The 18,562-nt window shown below is 41.2% G+C and overlaps 2 protein-coding genes across 3 annotated transcripts; both read left to right on the forward strand.

The window, feature by feature from the left end:
• The first annotated feature begins 60 nt into the window (after positions 1-60).
• Positions 61-2,924, forward strand: LOC137273878 (uncharacterized). Of its 2 annotated transcripts, none has more exons than XM_067806775.1 (3): positions 61-99; positions 589-868; positions 1,674-2,924. In XM_067806775.1, the coding sequence occupies exons 2-3, from the start codon at positions 659-661 to the stop codon at positions 2,064-2,066; spliced, it is 603 nt and encodes a 200-aa protein (XP_067662876.1). In that variant the 5' UTR covers positions 61-99; positions 589-658; the 3' UTR covers positions 2,067-2,924. The 2 variants fall into 2 exon arrangements, with proteins under 2 accessions (XP_067662876.1, XP_067662875.1); XM_067806774.1 differs by having other exon boundaries at positions 608-868.
• A 4,910-nt stretch (positions 2,925-7,834) lies between these two features.
• LOC137274399 (uncharacterized) lies at positions 7,835-17,906 on the forward strand. Its single transcript, XM_067807570.1, has 10 exons — positions 7,835-7,923; positions 8,786-8,948; positions 10,264-10,373; positions 10,695-10,823; positions 12,099-12,275; positions 13,384-13,505; positions 13,874-13,988; positions 14,375-14,383; positions 16,834-17,523; positions 17,578-17,906. The coding sequence occupies exons 1-10, from the start codon at positions 7,872-7,874 to the stop codon at positions 17,904-17,906; spliced, it is 1,896 nt and encodes a 631-aa protein (XP_067663671.1). The 5' UTR covers positions 7,835-7,871.
• Positions 17,907-18,562: the final 656 nt, after the last annotated feature.

The following is an 18,562-nucleotide window of genomic DNA, read 5'->3' on the forward strand; positions in this document are numbered from 1 at the left end:
AGTGTTTTTTGTGACTACAGCAGTAAATACGTACCATATATAGTTTTTAAATACGAGAGTAATATTATCCAAGAAATCAAGATGGCGTCTCTCTTGCAGGTACATGTGATAAAAAACTGCATGATTTCACGATTTACCTGCCTATTTGATACTGTAAATCTATTTAGAGGCGGGGGTGATTCACATCAATGACAGACATGTTTCTGCATTGGTATTTTACCTTGTATTCCCGGCAATGTTAATTTGGGGAACAGTTGTACGTGATTTTCTTTGACTTTGAAACTTTGGTTGCCCCTTTAGAGGCAATTCTTACAGAATGCTTTGGCAACTTAAGACCTGGTTTAATGAACTATAAGAGACAGGGTTTTGTACTGTTTTGAATTTATTTATTTGATTTAAATAGTTACTTAGTTTTGTGCATTTCTTTACACAAAGACAAAAAAATATATATCATATTATATGCTCATGTAAGTGAGTATTCGAAATTGAAATATTGTGTCGTATTCGGAAATGTCTTGGCGCGATAAGCGAGACCATTCTACAACTCGTATTATTATGTTTTTAAAGAGTGTTTTTTTTTTACTACAGAAGTTCTTTACTCTTGTAGAGGGTGTCACTTCTTCGCCCAGCATGTCAAGACTTGACCTTTGTAAGAAGGATGTCCAAAAAGAAGAAAATTCCAAAATGGGCAGACCCTAAAGACATGTCATGGGCAGAACCTTTGTTTGAAAGGCAGAGAAAGCTGGCGACAGAGGGAGAAAAGAAGAGAGAGGTGTCCATGTTACATCTGGTCCAGAGAGTGAAACCTTTAAAAGGTCGGCCATACTGGGAACGAGACACCATCAAAACACTCAAGTTAAATGGAAAGGTAATGGTGGTCCTGAATGAAGGTTGTCCCTGATGATATGGGACATGTTCATAATATCACCCACAGCTTTGTCTGGCATATAACAGGTTATTTACAGATTGCAGTGATGTTTATGATGAGGTGGTAAGATGTCTAAAATTTTTCCAGAAAAGTGTACGGAATCCAGAACAGACATATTGAAAATGAAACAAAAATTGGTGAAAGAAGTCCATGATCTGGGTCCACCCATCATGATATTGCCGGAATTTTACTAGAAGATGTGAAAACCAAACTCTCTCACTCATTACCTCTGAAACTAAACATTAAGACTTTCCATCATCATCATCATCATCACCATCATCATCATGATGTTGAACTGGTATGTCTGGAATATTACCTTTTTGGATTCTGTGTTAGAATTGGTCCCAGTCAGTCAAAGGGTGGCTGTGTTCAATGTCTTGGTCAACTGCATGTCTGATGGCTCGAACTACTGCTTACAATATCAATCATTGGATTGTCTGGCCCAGACTACTGGCTGACTCTAGTATGACTGGGTGATGTTTTATTACAACTAAAAACAGCCTTGGAGTCATGGACCTTGGTGTTACTCCCCAATCCACGCGAATCCGAGTTCTCTCTCACAGCACCCTCCCAGTCCCACCCACTGCCTCACAGTAACCCCAACATCAACCCCAACCTCAACACACTCATTTCCCATCTCCCATCAGACACACATTCCACCCTTTGCCAGTTGATTATCACATTTACCATTTTACAGTTATCTGCTTGTGGTCACCTCATGATGATTTATTTTTCTCATCGACAGATCGGGTGTTCGTACATTCACAAGAACACCCCGTCTGTGAACAGGATGCTGGAGAGTGTGAACCACCTCATCAAGATCACCCCAATATCATTCCCACATGGGATTCCAGAATCACCTGATGACTTGGAGAACTGCTGGCTGAAAGACAACGGAGAGTTAGTGATTAGGAAAACAGTTTACCCTGTTGACACAGTACATTGTAAGAAGACAGATAGAGATGTATGGACCATGGACTTAGAGACATTTGAGAAAGAACATCAGAAGAAAATAGATAATCGAAGTGTCCACAAGGAATATTTTCCTCCCCAGTATCGGTACAAGTATAACCAGGACGGCAAGGAAAGGAGATACAAAGACAGTTCTAACATTGGCTCCGACAGGGAATGGTACTGACCCGGTAGACTTCGAAAGTAGTTTCCTATATTGTCTGTGTGTGATAGATGGAAATAAGATTATGAAAAGAAACCATATGTTGATGTTTTTTTTATGTTTTGTCTTTTACACTGAACTTTACCTTGGGTTACCCCCTATTAAGTTAGATGTTGAGAAAAAGCTTTCACCAGAATGAACTGAAAATGATCTTAAAGTCAATAATAGAAGACAGTTGGGTGGATGGATTATTGAAGGTGTTGGTGCTTTTTTATTTTACAAATGCACTTGAGTTAGAAATTCATCTTTTTCAAATTGCCAAACTTAAGTTCTTTTTGAGAAATGGCTGCTAGAAGCTAGCTAGATGTAAATGTAGATATGCATCCTGTGCAAATGCTAACTGAAAATGGACACAAATATAGACATCGTTAACCTGGATGCAGAATCGATGTTCAGGAATGACAGATATTTCATAGTTTCTGTTCACAATAATAAAATAAAATTCTGTTAAAAACAGAATTTAGAAATGTTAGTATTTGTGATTTCAGCTGAGCAATTCACTGCCTATTTCAGCCGTGGGTTTTAGCATGCACTGTAGTTGAATATGTCTTTAAACAAACAAAAGTAGATATCATACATTAGTCTTATATATTTAGTAAAAACACATTACAGAAACAAACAAGGAATTAAACTGTTGTATTTGAATTATATTTAAACACATGTTATTTGACTTTTCTCAGCAACAATTAAAGGTATGACGTTTGTCATGACAGTTTTGTGTTAATTGCATAGGCAGACATTTGCTGTAGACTTTTACACTGTTATCAAGCCGAAGCTATCAATAAATACATGCCTCTCTATGCAATAAACAATTATATCGTCTGATTCATATGGACTTATTGCTACATACAGCTGCCAGACGTTGAAGGAATCTGGTAGTTAGGATTGATGACTTGATAGACACATGCCATTGTATGCCCATTGTGTAGATCGATGGTGATGCTGTTGATCACAGGATTGTCTGGTCCAGGCTCGATTATTTAGAGACGGCCACCATATAGTTGGATTATTGTTGAGTGTAGCACTGAGCAACAAACTAACCAAACTGGATGTTCCAGTATTTTGTTAATCAACACACCAAGTACCAGCCAATGGACAACATGTGCTCATAATACCAGGGATATTAGTCGAATTGCCCCAGCTGCAAAATGCCACAACAAATATGGACAGATTGGCCTGGATGTTTGGTCAAATTGTCCCGGGTTCTTCAGACCCGTGAAGGTCACGGGGTACAATAGACCTTCAACAACCCATGCTTGTCATAAGAGGCGACTAACAGGATCGGGTGGTCAGGCTCGCTGACTTGGCTGACACATGTCATCGGTTTCCACTTGCGCAGATCGATGCTGATGTTGATCACTGGATTGTCTGGTCCAGACTCGATTATTTACAAACGGCCGCCATATTGCTGTAATATTACTGAATGCGGCATAAAACTAAACTCACTCACCCTTCGAACTGCACCAGTTTACCCCAGGGTTCTTCAAACTCGTTTCTGAGACTTGTATGAACGTATTTGAACAGGCACTGCTCCATGTAGTAACTGGGTTGGAATCATCAAGAGGGTACGGGTTTTTGATGGCTATTTATGGCATATTGTCAATATCGATATAAAAAGAAGTGATACTGTGAAGAAACTCTGAACGTCAACAATTTTAAGAGATAAAGGTTTTTGGTATGCGCCGTTGATAATGAAGAAATCATGTGCATATCACGCTGTAGGGTGTGTTTCGGATTTTAACTCTATACTGACAAACGCCTTGCACAGGAGTTGGTGGTCAGTACTTTCTTTGTTCTAATGCTTAGGAGTAGTATCTATAGTTCGCAGTCCGTTTCTTTCTAAGTGTACATATGTGTTTATAAAATTTGAATTATAAATTTAAATAATGCAAGCGCCCCAAGAAGCTTTCACAGTGTGTTGCAAATGTTGATCGGAGAAGCACCATTTCTTTCTATCTTTGTGTGACACCGCGCTCAGCAGTTTGCCTGCTGCATAACGTCGGTCTGTTAATATTCGAGTTACAGCTATCGATCTTGTGATTTTCATCTCAGAATCGATCTGCATTGTTGGAATACTACGACATGCATTAATAGTAATATAATACATTAGCTTTTGTAACGCGCCTTTTCCATGTACACCGCACATGTTCAAAGCGTTGACATGTCGTGTAATCAATTATATGTACAAAAACATGTTCATATGTATTCGAAGGGAACTGCCGAACCTGATAGTTCCACATTCATAGGTTGCTGAAGACCCCTTCTAACCCGGATCTTTACAGGCCGGGAAAATAGTAGGATGGAACAAGCGACACATCTTAGTATTGAATACATCGCAGGAAGATAAAACGTCATTGACAACTATCAATATATGTAATAAAATGAAAACAAAATGGTGGTTAACGCTTTCACCCTTGCTATCCATAAGGAAAATTTATTTAATCAGACGCACCGCTATTCCAAATACATCACTCGTCCGTAAACAGTCGAGTCTGGGCGAGGTAGTGGAGTGACAAATCAAGAGCATCTATATGCGAACATTGCTGTATTGTCCCATCTGAAGCAAAGCAAGTATCAGGGTTGCAGCAAAACTACCACTTATGTTGGTTGGCTGGCTCCATCTATGGTGGCGGTCTGTAAATATTGGAGTCTGCACCAGACAATCCAGTGATCAGTAGCATGAGCATCGATCTGTGCAAATGGGATACGATGACACACATCAACCAAGTCAGCGAGAATGACGTAAATACCATTATGTTAGGAAAAACGATTATGTTGGGACTCTTCTGAAGATCAACCCGGAAACAGGTAACGTTTTTAAATAGTGTCTGTTTGACATGTAAGTGTATGGTTAATGGTCCCAAAAGCTTTCTCCAGCGTATACAAGTATCCGAATTTCACCCCTACAATTTGTGTCTGTTTGTTACGGAAATAAATCTAGACATCCTCTGGCAGTGTTTCGAAGACACACGGTTATACCGACTAATGCAGTTTGAGTGGAACCAGATACATGGAGGGTACAATACGTTGTGATACTGCCAGCTGACGATGTTCAAACCGCCGGGGTTATTTCCCCTGCTGGTATTCAATAGTTGAAAAATAACAGATGTCGCTTGATTTTAAACAGTTGTTGCTCACACACAAATACGATTACTCTCAGCTGAGTCTTGGCATTGCAGGGAATTATTTTTGTCGTTCTTTCCTTAACATATGCACTGAAAAAACATTGCGTGTTTGGCATTCACAATACGTTAGGAGCCCTCGCATACACATGGCAAGTCATTTGTTACAGACAAACGACAAGGTACTTTTGAACACCAGCTACCGTATTTCCCTACAAATTCTGTGAACGAGTTTCAAAACAGGTAACAGAACCCCGGAGGGAGCCTGGTTCCCAGTGTATGCTGCGCTGGCGCGTGACTGAAGAAACGCCACGGGAGCCCCGCGCAGCATACACAGGGAAGCAGGCTGGCCTGGTTGTCATGAGAGACCTCTCGAGATCTCTGAGACATTACAGACTTATTATTTTTCAAACTATGGTCATATATAAAGGAAAGCTACCAAATCTTTGAATGCGTTACAATTCTGTTGGCATGATAGTCTCTTACAGACGATATACCTTAACCTTCGCCCGTGACCATGCATGTGGAGTTCGAGACCGGAAATGTTGAAAGGGGACCTTTCATTTCCAGATTTTTCTTTGTTCCAGGAAGAATGATTTAGATATAGCATACACGGTACCTTTGATAGACTTTGGGCGTGATAACAAGCTCGTATTGAATGGAGGCCAGCGCTTACAGATAAACGCCTTTCAGATTAAATACGGTATTTTCTAGCGATCAACCATGACGTCAGTGTTGATTCTTGGTGGCTATGTGGTTGGTGTGGTCAGATGATGTGACAGGACACTCTGGTATGAATGATATGGAAAAGAATATCGTCACCTATAGTGACCATAGAGTGACCACTAGTATCTGAAATGAACATAGTTTAAAGACTAGAGATCGTAGTATTAAAATATAAGATATACCGAATAGGATCCCAGACTCTTTCTTCATTAATATAGAAATCTAGACTTGCCACATTTTCTAGACCCCCGTGAGCTTTCTTGGACATATACCATTAAAAGGAGGAGGGGATCCTGGATTGCAAGATTGATAGAATGCAAATGACGAAGCTAAGGCGGAAAAAGACGATCAAGACAATTATATATATATATATATTTCTTTTCGTTATATGCATTGGCACTGGCTAGCGGTATGCTCGCAAAAATGGAATATCACCCCCCTACTTTTTAAATGGTACGTTTTCTTCAGAGTCGGTGTGGCAGACTACCATGACCCCTGTGGCCATTCTGTCAGGTCGGAGAAGTTGAAAAATGCTAGGTGTGCTAGGTGTCACATTACTGTTTGGGGGCCATTGCTTTGAGAGCCTATCACAGCATCCCCTGACATACCTGATGCTGTCTGTACCTGTGACTGGAGACAATATACACTGAGTCAAAAAAGAAACTGCACATTCTTTCTTCGGGGCACTATAAAAGGACAAGAGATGGTAAGATGGTTAAATTGTTATTATTTCATTACTGAGATCTGTGTGGTGTACTCGATACCCTGACAGTGCCGCAATCAGTTCCATTAGGCTACACCGCCGTCCCAAAACGGTATGTCAAGTCAAAAGAATAAAAATTCGAAATTTCTCAGTTCATTATTGTGTATGGCCGTCCCGCGCATTCACCACTGCCAAACACCGTCTCCCCATCGACTGTTTGTGTTTGTGAACACGTGGTTGGGGATTCTGCGCCATTGCTCTTGCAAGGCAGCGCCAAGTTCCCGTAAATTCTGAGGTTGGTTCCTAAGATCACGAAGCCTTCTCCCAAGTGCATCCCAAACGTGCTGTGTTGGATTAATGTCAGGGGACCTCGATGGCCTAACCATGATTCCCGCGTTTTGAAGGAAATTACGTGTCAGCATCGCGTATGTGGCCGAGCATTATCATGCTGGAATAATGTTATACCCATGTGGGGATGCAAACCCGGGTCTTCGGCTTGAAGAGCCATCTATTTAGCCACAAGGCTACCTCACCGCCCCGTCTGGATGGGAAGATAACTCGCGTCGTAAAATGTCAGCATCTGGAATCCAGCTCCTGTGCAAAGAGTAGACAAAGCTGATTAGCAAATGTGACGTTTGGCAAATAAATAAATAAATAAATAAATAAATAAATAAATAAATAAATAAATAAATAAATAAATAAATAAATAAATAAATAAATAAATAAATAAATAAATAAATAAATAAAATAAATAAATAAATAAATAAATAAATAAATAAATATGTCATGACAACGCACTAATCCGATAAGACTTCATGCAAAATATATTTATTAGGACAGCGATAAGCCAACCAAATGGTGTAAGAAATATAATTTTACTTCCTTAGGTACATAAATCACGCATACAATGAACTAATCATATATCCCTTTCACCCACCAGTAGCGAGGGATTATCACGAGGATAATCCCAACCGCCTACCACAACCATGCAACGTCACTAGGAGCCCGAGTCAATGACTGCTCCTATTGTTGAAACGAAGTAATACTATTTAGTGCATGCGATTGGTGATTACTTGATTACAGATTACTTGTGTCGTACAAAACCCGTGGTTACAGGGCTTCGTTAGATCCTAACACAGCCGTGGGTACACTGGCCACTCGGGCGACCATGACACAGGGATAACTCACAGCAGCCTGAGACTCCCCTTTTCGTACACCATGGTGAAATTCGTGATTACTGTGTGTCTTCTACTGTTTTGTGCAAATGCTGGTACGTAATTCCTTATGAAAGTTTGTTCAATTTAGACGTGTTCTGATATGTACATTTGACCATTTATGAAAATACACGTCTAACTATTTCTTTGATCGACATTCTAGAAGTTGGTAAGACAATAATGAGGCAGACGACTTCATGGATCACAACATCACTTGATGAAAGGGCACGAAGTTGGCAAGAAACGCCGCGTTATAAATACTGAAGAAGTTGTAAAATCATGCCATGCGTTGTCATGCTACCTTCCAACTTCTAAATGCCCATCGAACATCTGTTCTTTCTCTTTTTTGCACAGAGCAGCGTTTAGATGTTTATATTTATTACACATGTTTGATAACGATGTGAGAATCTACACCCAAACGTCGCTATATACATTAAGCAAGAAGTTGTAATCTAGAAAGTCGTATTCTCCATTACATTTCAAAGGGCTTCATATAACGTCTACACATTGATGTGACGTATTCATCTGTACGTATGGCACACGCACAAATACAATTATTAAAGAGGTACAACGATATTAATTGATGTTGATGTTTATTCAGCAGTTGTTCATAGTTAGACCGAGTTCACGAAGTTCGACTTATCGAGGTCTCTTGTATATGTTGTCCCAATACATAACGACATCCAGTGATCGAGGGAAAACAAAGCACTTTGAGCACACATGTAGATGGAAGGAACTATAGAGCTGTATCCATATAATATTATGATGATATAAAAGTGATAATATATACCCACCACCAGCATGAAAGGTGGTCCCTGGTTCTCCAAATATCAAATGCTATGCTGACGAGAAGTTCAACGAGCTCTCGTTACATTCTTAAATTCATATACATTGTTTCCTCAAACATTGACTTTCCAGATGGCGCTTGCACGTTCCCATCTGACCTGACCGGGACATGGGTCACCTCGACGATGGGAACAATTACGTTTACGACATTCCAGGTGACGATCCCTTCTGTCTACACCTACGGCAATCTCATCTTCGACTGTGACACATTAGATGGCACACAGTATTTACTCAGGTAATGATAGGAAATTGTCTACTGTTACGACATTCAACACCATGAACACCAGCGCCACCGGTTATGATGATAAGTCAAGGATAGGTTCCACAGATATTCATTACCTTTCGAACTAACTAACGATGTATCCCATGATTTTATGTGCCACCCAAATCTCCGTTCCTGCAGTGACGTCACTATATCTCACAGCTAACTCAATGTTTTGCGCTTATAAGTTAATTCTGCGGGTTTCAACGAACACTCTGTCCAATGACAACCGGCTGCTGTGCCTCTTCAACCGCGACTGCTAAGAAGGAATGGGGTCATAGAGCGATTAAACTCTACAGTGAGGATAAGGATAATGATATGATCTACGCCCATGAAATAATTATCTCATTAAAATCATATTTTATTTGCCAAAAAGGCTAAGGAGACAAATGAGCACATTCCCTTACATGTCACGCCATACGAGCGTTCTGAACCACGTTCACCAGGCCAGTGACAGTAGGAATTTGTTTTATTATTATGTAACGTGGAAAGAGTTAAAACGCGGATATTTTTGAATATGGGGCAGTGCGACAGTCGCCTGTTCACCAAAAACGGCGTCCATCTTTCGCTTCAGTCGAATAAACATTTGAGACAGAGGAGACTTCCCACAGTCCTTGCCAGTTGGGCAGCAATCTTTGTCATCTGTCATCAGTCTTGGTCATCATGTCAGATATTCAATGCATTTGTTACCATTTGGTTTTCAAGTTTTAAACAGGAGTGTTTCAAAGGTAGTGTGGAATAGAAGTCATCAGGTTAATATTAGCGCCACAAAGCCTGGAACTTTCTCAATGGCTGTTTTCTGCACATTGTCAAATATGTCACCGGAGGATCAAAGCTAAAAAATGATCGTTCTGATCATTCGTTATTACTCGGCCTTTTCCGTAACCATAATTCGGCTTCTCCTGGAAAAGCCCAAATGTGTACGTTCTAACGTGTCTTCAGATCTTTGTGTAGATTTACGCGAACTAAGATCTGAATTTAATCAGATTGTCCAAATCGATAATAAAATATGTGATTTACATCTATGACAGTATTAATAGATATGAGTATGAGTGGAGTACGATAATCGTCTCTGTGGTAAATACTACGATCTAAGACTATGAAGTCTTTAAGTAATTAAGTACAAGATCTGCAACAGTCATGTCTGTAGACAACAATAAAATCTAAGGCTATAAAGCCTTACGCTTATCAAGTCTGATGTAAGTAACGAGATTTACGACATCAAGTTTCATAAAAGTAATCATACTAACAACTGTCGTTTATATTATTACACTTTTCTTTTGTCAAGGTCAACAACGACGGTGACAGTCCTCGGTAACCAACTCGACGTCGTCACCTGTTTCAATGACATCACCATGCTTACCACGGGGGTCAAGTACAAGCTCCAGCATGCGACAGGTCAGTACATGTAACGGACAGGCTTCATGGGTAGCCTAGTGCTTAAAGCGTTCGCTCGTCACGCCAAAGATCCGGGTTCGATTCCTCTCCTGGATAAAACGTGTGAAGTCCAATTCCGGTGTTCCCAACAGTGATATTGCTGGAATATTGTTTAAAGTGGTATTGAACTAAATTCACACACCAACAAATATTTTTACATTAATGCTCATGTGAGAAATAGAACTGTGGTCGTCGGCCTGATGTGCGAACACTTTAATTATTTGGTCACCTTGAAGAATATACCGGCTATATGATAGAATAAAAATACTATGCCTTCTTCAGCCGCACTGAACGATGCGAGCGGTTGGCGTCTAAAAGTCCTCCCCACCGGTTCATCCCTCGCAGCCAGCACCCTGTGTGACGAGTCCACACCATACGCCATCGGCACCCAGGACATCCTCATCAAAGATGGTGAGATTGAAATACACATTGCTTTACAGTTCTAATTTACAGTACCCGCGAAGGTCCGTAGTAGAATAGGCCTTCAGCAAGGCCTTGGATGACACATGACATCGGTTCCCAGTTGCACAGATCGATGCTCATGGTGTTGATCACTGGATTGTCTGTTCCAGACTCGAATATTTACAGACCACCGCCATATAGCTGGAATATTGCTGCGTGAGGTTTAAAACGAAACTTACTCACTCATTCTGATTTACAGATGTTGACTGTTACAAAGCATGGTGTCGCACCACTGTGATGATGGGACGTGTGTGTGTTTTTTGTTCCATGGTGCTCTACACAAAATATCAACCGTGTCTGTTATGGATTATTAGTGAAAATCGTTTGTTTCATAGAAAACTAAAACATTATATCTTATGCGTAACAACGTCTTTACTGTTTTTATATGAATTCATCTGAAGAAAGGGTAAGGACTGGTTAGTCGACTATGAGCAGAAAAAATAGTAGAAAGTGAAAATGTTGTCCAATAACGCTCCGTTTGTTCACACGATCCTCCAACATTTAACAGGCCCACAGAGATTTCGTTTTCTTACATACGGGTATTCATGAATCGGCTCCCACGAAATAGTTTTGCTATGATGTCGCGATGGCGTCGCTTTGTGGGATATGACACGAGTTTCAAAGTCACATCTGGAACCACTTGCACAAAGTGACCTCAACGCTAAGACCGCCTTAAACCTATGTTAGAATATCCAGTCATCGTAGTCCTAACATGGCTTTGTGCAAGTGGACTCTGACCACTACGTCAGCCGTAAGCCGTTGTTAGCGTGTCACATCGTAACGATCACTGCGAAGACATATCCTGCAGCTCCCTGAAACGATATCGGAGCACGACCGTCACTATCGTACCTAAACGGGTATCTTCCTATAATGATGACTACCTCCAGTTTGACTATCCATTAACCCCTAAACGTAGCCTTTACGACAGTCGCAACGCTTTGATAACCCTGGGGCAGTTAAATACGGTTTTTATGAATTCCATGGGACCACTAATTTGAGTTCGTTATAGATCTAACCGTTGTTCCTTGAAAGCGTTTTGACCTAGACAGCGGTCAGGGCTCGTCAGTTCATTTTGTGAGCGCGTTCGTCATGAACATAGTGTATGTTACTGTCAGAAAATGTGCATTGACGTAACTTCGCGACCACCATCAGTATGTTAAAATAGTCAATGCTCACTTTGATAAGTTCAAATATATCAAACTTGTTTCTGTGTTGTTTCGCCAGGCTCAGCAAGCAGTGCTTTCATCCAGTGTCCAGACGCGTTGCTGGGGACGTTCTCCTACACGTACGACGCCGGAAGTGGAGACGTCTGTTCTAGCGGCTCCTACCTTGACGTTTGTACCGACATCACCACCATGACCTTCGACTTGTCCATCTGCAGTCAGACGGTCGCATACTCCAGTATGTGTTTCCTAGTCTTGATATTTGAGCAAATATATTTACGAATTCGTTATATCAGCGTGCATACTGAAATTTGACATTCTTATAATTATGAAAGTTTATGCTTCCCTAGGATCTGATTTTGACAAAAAAGTGACAGATGAACGAGTCGCAAGAGAGTTTTACAGTTTTGCGGAGTGATGACAGAACATAGATCGCATATGGTCGTATATTTCTTGCATTTGTAAATATATTTGAAATTATTAAAACTAGCCAAATTCAAAACTGTAGATGTTCTTCCAAATGACGGCAATCAATGAAATTGCCATATTGGTTTGCATAATATTAAGATATGAGATACACTCTGATTCTATGATAGCATATCTGTACAGATCCAGGACACAATGTCGTTAACTATAGGGTATTACTGTCTGTAACCAAGCAACCAGTCTAAACAAAGGACAAATCCGCGCAAAGAAATAATTTCCTCTCTTCAGGATATTTTCTCAATAAAAGCGACATGACGTATGGGTACATACAAGATGATATTAAGATGAAAACATTGGTATTATACTTGATGAACCAAGGAAGATGTGGCATAAGTTCCTTTGTGGCAGAGATACAAGGTTCATCAAAAGGGATTTTGAAAAGGAGAGTCATTAAAATTGCTACAAGGGTTTGAACTAAACTGAATTTCGGAAGCTTGTTGGTTATTTTGACATTGGCGGCCATCTTGAATGTTTGTGAGTGAATTATTTGGCAGAAACCAAGTCTGACTATTTTGTAATGCATACGTGCTTTTTTCATGAAAAGATTGAATCACATCCGAAATATGGAAATTCTGTTGGATAATATAAACTAGACGTACATTGCATTTCAAACGAGGATTGCTATTTTCGCTTGGACAAAAAACATTGACAGTCGTATTTCTGCTTGATCCTAAAAGACGGTGGGTTGGTCGGTTAAAGCGTTAGCTTATCACGCCGAAGACCCGGGTTCGATTCCGCATATGGGTACAATATGTGAAGCCCATTTCTGATGTCCACCGCTGTGATATTGCGCGAATACTGCTTAAAGCAGCGTTAAACAACATCACTACTCCCAAGAATGGCTGACGATTACATTTCAGGTGGGGGTGTGGTCAACTGTGTGTACAGCCAGACCGACACGTCGACAGACACAACATACGTCGCCGTCTACAACAACGACAACACCACTGACGAGAGCACGACGTACCGATACACGTGTTTGGTAAGTACAATGTACTTCACTATTAACATCTTTGGGTAAAGAATACACTTAAAAGCTGCATTTTAAAAAATATGCACCCTGCCCTGGTGAGAACCACCAACAAATCCGTACTGTATACGTGACCTACTGTCCACTGTGCTCATTCACTCATTTCGCCATGGAAACACCTGGTAGTCTCAAAATGTTCTGATACAAATGTCCACTACAGCGACGTTGACTTTACTGACGCTGACGTTCTGTTAAAATGAGGTCACCACTCGTGTGTTGTTGCATACCCCTAACAGGTTTCAGCTTTCACTTGTTATTGGTATTAAACTTTAATCACTTATCGATATGTGTTTCGTCATTTGCGTGTTTGTTGTCCACAGGCCGTCTCGGCAACTGGCGCCGTTGTCAACGTCAGCCAAAGCGCCAGGGTCTGCCAGAGCGATCAAAACGCCACTTATGTGGCAACTGGCGCCACACTACAGCTGACGTCTAACTGTAAGTTCACTTACACTTCTCTATCTAGACACGTATTTGAAGTCTAAGAGGTCTGATTTCGTCATGCATCATTCCGGTCATCTCGAGTTTGAATCCTAGATTAGACCCGATCTCGATCCTAGGTGTAATACCAGTATATATATGCTTCGTGTTTTAAATGATCGATAAACGTTTACAAGTAGCGTAATCTGGGGTTTGTCTCCGGAAGTAAGTGACACAAATACCTCACTGTTAAAAACCATCGTTAAAATCTACCGAACAATATTTTTACACAACTGCCCCACAAACAAAAGTCTTGATGTGAAGGTTAAATATAAGACGATACTTGTAACAGGCTTACCTAGTTTTATTATTCAATTCTAATTCTTGGACTTTTAAACTTTCAGACACCTGTGGTAAGTTGTTGTTTTTCAGTTTTAAACTTTCTCATTTCAACAACACTTTTCACTTTTTCAAACACCATCTTCTTTTTTATCCATACATCTAACGGATAGCCCAGTGACGGGCTAGGCTATCGTTCACGAATGAGGCTGTTTTAACACACCTTCATGAAACGCACATTGTCACACCGTAACGTGCATCCAATAGACATCCGTTACTGTTGCATACTTTCATCCATTTGACTCTATTTCTACTGCACCCATCACTGTACTGTCCTTTCGCTGTCTAACAGTCAAAGGGAGCCCTTATACCTAGCGACAATTATGTGGGTGGGAAGTTTGTTGTGGTGGGAGACCGTCGATGTATAAAAGATTATGTATTAAACACGGCAGATTCACGTCACTTCCTATGAAATAAAAGATAAGCTGATTACCCGAGCTCACTATGCAAGAGACCATACCAGCGTTTGAAATTAGCATAGGCCCTTGCGCCAGAAGTCGACTGAAAAGCTCTCGGACCCACAGCTTTTGTTTTTTGCAAGTGGTTGTAGCTTTGTTTGCTGGGTATTACTTACACTGTAGCTACAATATGGGGCCTACACATTCTGATCAGGACCCACACCTTTGTATGGTTCTGAGTCCTTAGGGCCTGCAGCTTTTCAGGATAAGGGACAACACTGGACAATGCACTGAAGTGTATATGTCTCTTTCCAGTGCCAACCACTACCACAGCTGCAGTAGCCAGTGCTGACGTCACTTCCATTGTCTCCGGAACTGTGTCACTGCTCCTGCTGTTGGCCATTGGCGCAGTAGTCCTCGTTGTGTTTTTAAAAGTGAAGAAAAAGAAAGTTGCTCCTAACACGACGCAGGATGAGGCTGTTAAACCCAGTTCTGACACAACATTGCAATCTGAAACGAGACCAAGATCTCGCCTCACTGTATCCATTATGGATGTGGAAAGCGACGTGACAAGCCCACGTGACGTAACTGTATCTGAAAACGAGGCTGTCGTGGATCAAACTGAAGCTCGTCCTTCATTTGAGGATGCGGAAACAGAAACTGATGCGGCTGAAATAATGTCAAATGAAACAAAGCATGAGGCTGACACAAATAACAAAGCTGCAGAATCTAACCAGGCTGATCTCAAGGTTGAGGATGAATCAAATGACCTCTCGGCTGTACCTGACAATCACATTCCAGCAATCACGATCACAGACACGGATGCGCAGACAGATGTTGCGGCTAGTACCGTCGTTGAATTGCCGAAGATCGACACAGAAACTGAGACCTCGCCCCGTGAAGAAAAAACTGACCAAGACACATCAAGATCAACGAAGTCCAAAAATGACACCCCACGCTCCAAAAAATCTAAAAATACTCCGCGATCGAAGAAGAAAAAGTAGCAGGACAGTTTAAATTGCAGGAAAGAAATAGCATATTAGTTTGTGTGTTTGGCAAGTTTCTCCATACCACTGTAAAGGCAAGATGTGGATGACATATACAGTTTGGTGCATCATGGAAGCTAATAATGCCCGATGCAATTTCATGTATGATTTCTTTCCGTGTTTTCTTCATCAACTTGCCTTAGCATGTGTGTTGACGGGTGTCACTGGTGGGGTATGACATGCTACCTTCTTGCATATACATGTACATTGTACCTTCACGATTTAGAATTGATTCATAAACACATTGCATGTGAGAACCATTCTGTGAACCGACTTTCTTGGCTGTTGAAATGATTTTGACGCTTTTATCTACATACAACATGGTCAAAGTAGCTGAAATGATTGATCAACAAAGTCAAAACGTACACAATGTGCGTCATGGTTATGTGAATATTAAGTTGTGTCGTGACTCCCAAAGTATCTAACGAAATGACTTACATTTTCAATTTTGCCTAATCAGCACATTTTCTTCACTCTTCCTTGACTTTGTATTTTCATCACACGTTTTGCACTGTTTCCTTAAATCAGAACGAGAATATATGTTTCATGCATTCCCCCTACATGTGTGCTGTATGATGGTGAAATTCCACCTGCTTTACTGATACCCTGTAACACAACATCTGTAGCAACACGGTTCTGTGTTTCATTTATTATATCATTGACAGGATATACTACACTGTATCATTGACATGTGCATCTATTGCAGTATATCATTGATGTGAATACAAAATACAGTATATCACTGGCATATATACTACTGTGCACTACTATGGTGGAAAGAACGGCTACCATTTTAGACTGCTCAATATAAATGTTCACTATCAACTGTATAATTATCATCATCGGTGATGGTGTATTGTAAAAGAAAATATTCTTTAACGTTCTTGACAGAATACATTGACACTAATGATGAACGTTATTTGCACGACAGTGGGAGCTGTGCATAATAGCAAAAGAACCAAAAACAACAGGCAAGTTGGTATAGTATTACCCAGTATTAGACGGCGGTTATATTTTCAGTTCCGTCAGACACTACAACTACTGCTCCGACGACGACTACTGCTGCTCCTCTTACCGGTAACACCACCGGCATCGCTGTAGGTGTGTCCTTCGCAATCATCATGCTGGTCCTGCTAGTGGTCCTATTCCTCTTCCTCTTCTGTGGAAAGAAACGAATGAAGTTGTACAAGAGCATTTGTGGCGGGAAATGTGTCGTCTGCTGCTCTGAAACCCACGAATGCATGCAGTTCAGCTTGCTGAAATGTTGCGGATGTCTGTCGTGGACGAAGATGATCCTACTGCGGTGCTATGAGTGTTGTTGTCCGGAGTGTAGTCAAGGGCGAGTTGAGCCGTCGGGTGGCGATGTAGAGTCCGGTATCGTCGTGACAGTGACTCCACCGGCAGATGAGAAGAAGGATTCGTTTATGCCATTACCGCCTAGCGTTGAGGAGGTGGGCCCTGTAGACTCGCAAGGTAACCCCCGTCGACTTCCCCCTCTGGAAGCCAACAAAACATCACCTATGTCAGTGATTGAAGAGGAGCCTGATGACACGCCGAGCTCCCCAACCAAACCCCCAGCTATCTCACCCCGTTCTGACGAACCAGAACCGCCACAGGATGCTTCTGACGGCAAGATGCAACCGGAAGAGAAGGTTGAGGAGTTGAAGCCTGACGAGCATTTGGTAGCTGTTGCAGGGGAAGAAAGTCAGGGTCAAAAGGCGAAGACTGACGAGCAGTTGGTAGCTGTAGCTGGGGAATTTCAAGGTCAAGAGTCGGAAGTTGAGGTAACTAAGGTAAAGGAGCTCACGAGTGTGGAGGAAGGGGGTATGGTCAAAAATGACTCCACTGTCGACGGAGGTAAGGTGGCTCAGTCTGCAAATGAGGAAGAAATCACTCCGTCTGAGTCAGGCCCTACTCCAGTCCCGCCGGAAACTACGCCGGACCAACCTGAAACTGCCCCACCAGCTGAAACAGCTCAATCCGATCAGCCAGAGACTCCGTCAGATACAACTACAGCCCAGCCTACTCAACAAACGACAGCAGCAAGGGAACTTGACCTCAAACCAGTAGAGCATTCCACACCCAGAGATTGAGAGTCTTTTTGAGAGAGGTCAGAACGAACAATGGTTTTTCAGGGAATATGGTTTATAGTTTAACGACACAACCTTTTCATGTAGATAAGAGATCGGTTGCAAATTTGTTTACATGTGAAATTGGAGTAATATTAAAGTTACTAGTCGATGAAACACCTAGTTACTGGAAACACGAGTACATGCATGCATTTGTTAGACGTAGGGTGTATATCACTCGCCCTCAGTGATGTAGTGGACAGATGACATATTGGGACGTGTGGGTGGTACAAAATGTCTTATACAAATCTAGTCTTTTGGCGTCGCTTTATGCATTTTACAACACCCGTACCCAAACTCAAAGCAGTCCCTGAAAGCCCACTTACATCTATAAAGAAAAAGCATTTTTCTTTAAAAACGCTGTTCAAGGACCACGAGAAATACAGACATGATAAAGGGTACACATGTAACTGACGAGAAACACAAACATGACATAGGGTAGACATACAATTGATTTTATATCAGTCTTTATGTTAAATACATGTATGCATTGAAAGATACTCAGTAACATAGGTTAAAGGTTTGAGTTCGTTTTTGTTTTTTCTCGTTTTGGTGTTACTCGTTCAGTGTAAGAATGAACCTCCATACGACCGAACAGTTTTAATCATAGCACATTGCTA

Source organism: Haliotis asinina, chromosome 2, assembly GCF_037392515.1.
Source record: "Haliotis asinina isolate JCU_RB_2024 chromosome 2, JCU_Hal_asi_v2, whole genome shotgun sequence".
Classification (NCBI taxonomy): Eukaryota; Metazoa; Mollusca; class Gastropoda; order Lepetellida; family Haliotidae; genus Haliotis; species Haliotis asinina.

Bases quoted from the DNA above. Each gene is read 5' to 3' on its own strand.
- LOC137274399 (XM_067807570.1), top strand. From the start codon at position 7,872: ATGGTGAAATTCGTGATTACTGTGTGTCTTCTACTGTTTTGTGCAAAT. The intron at 12,276-13,383 runs GTATGTGTTTCC...ATTACATTTCAG, and splicing joins TCAGACGGTCGCATACTCCA to GTGGGGGTGTGGTCAACTGT. The intron at 17,524-17,577 runs GTCAAAAGGCGA...GGGAATTTCAAG, and splicing joins TGCAGGGGAAGAAAGTCAGG to GTCAAGAGTCGGAAGTTGAG.
- LOC137273878 (XM_067806774.1), top strand. The intron at 869-1,673 runs GTAATGGTGGTC...TCTCATCGACAG, and splicing joins CACTCAAGTTAAATGGAAAG to ATCGGGTGTTCGTACATTCA.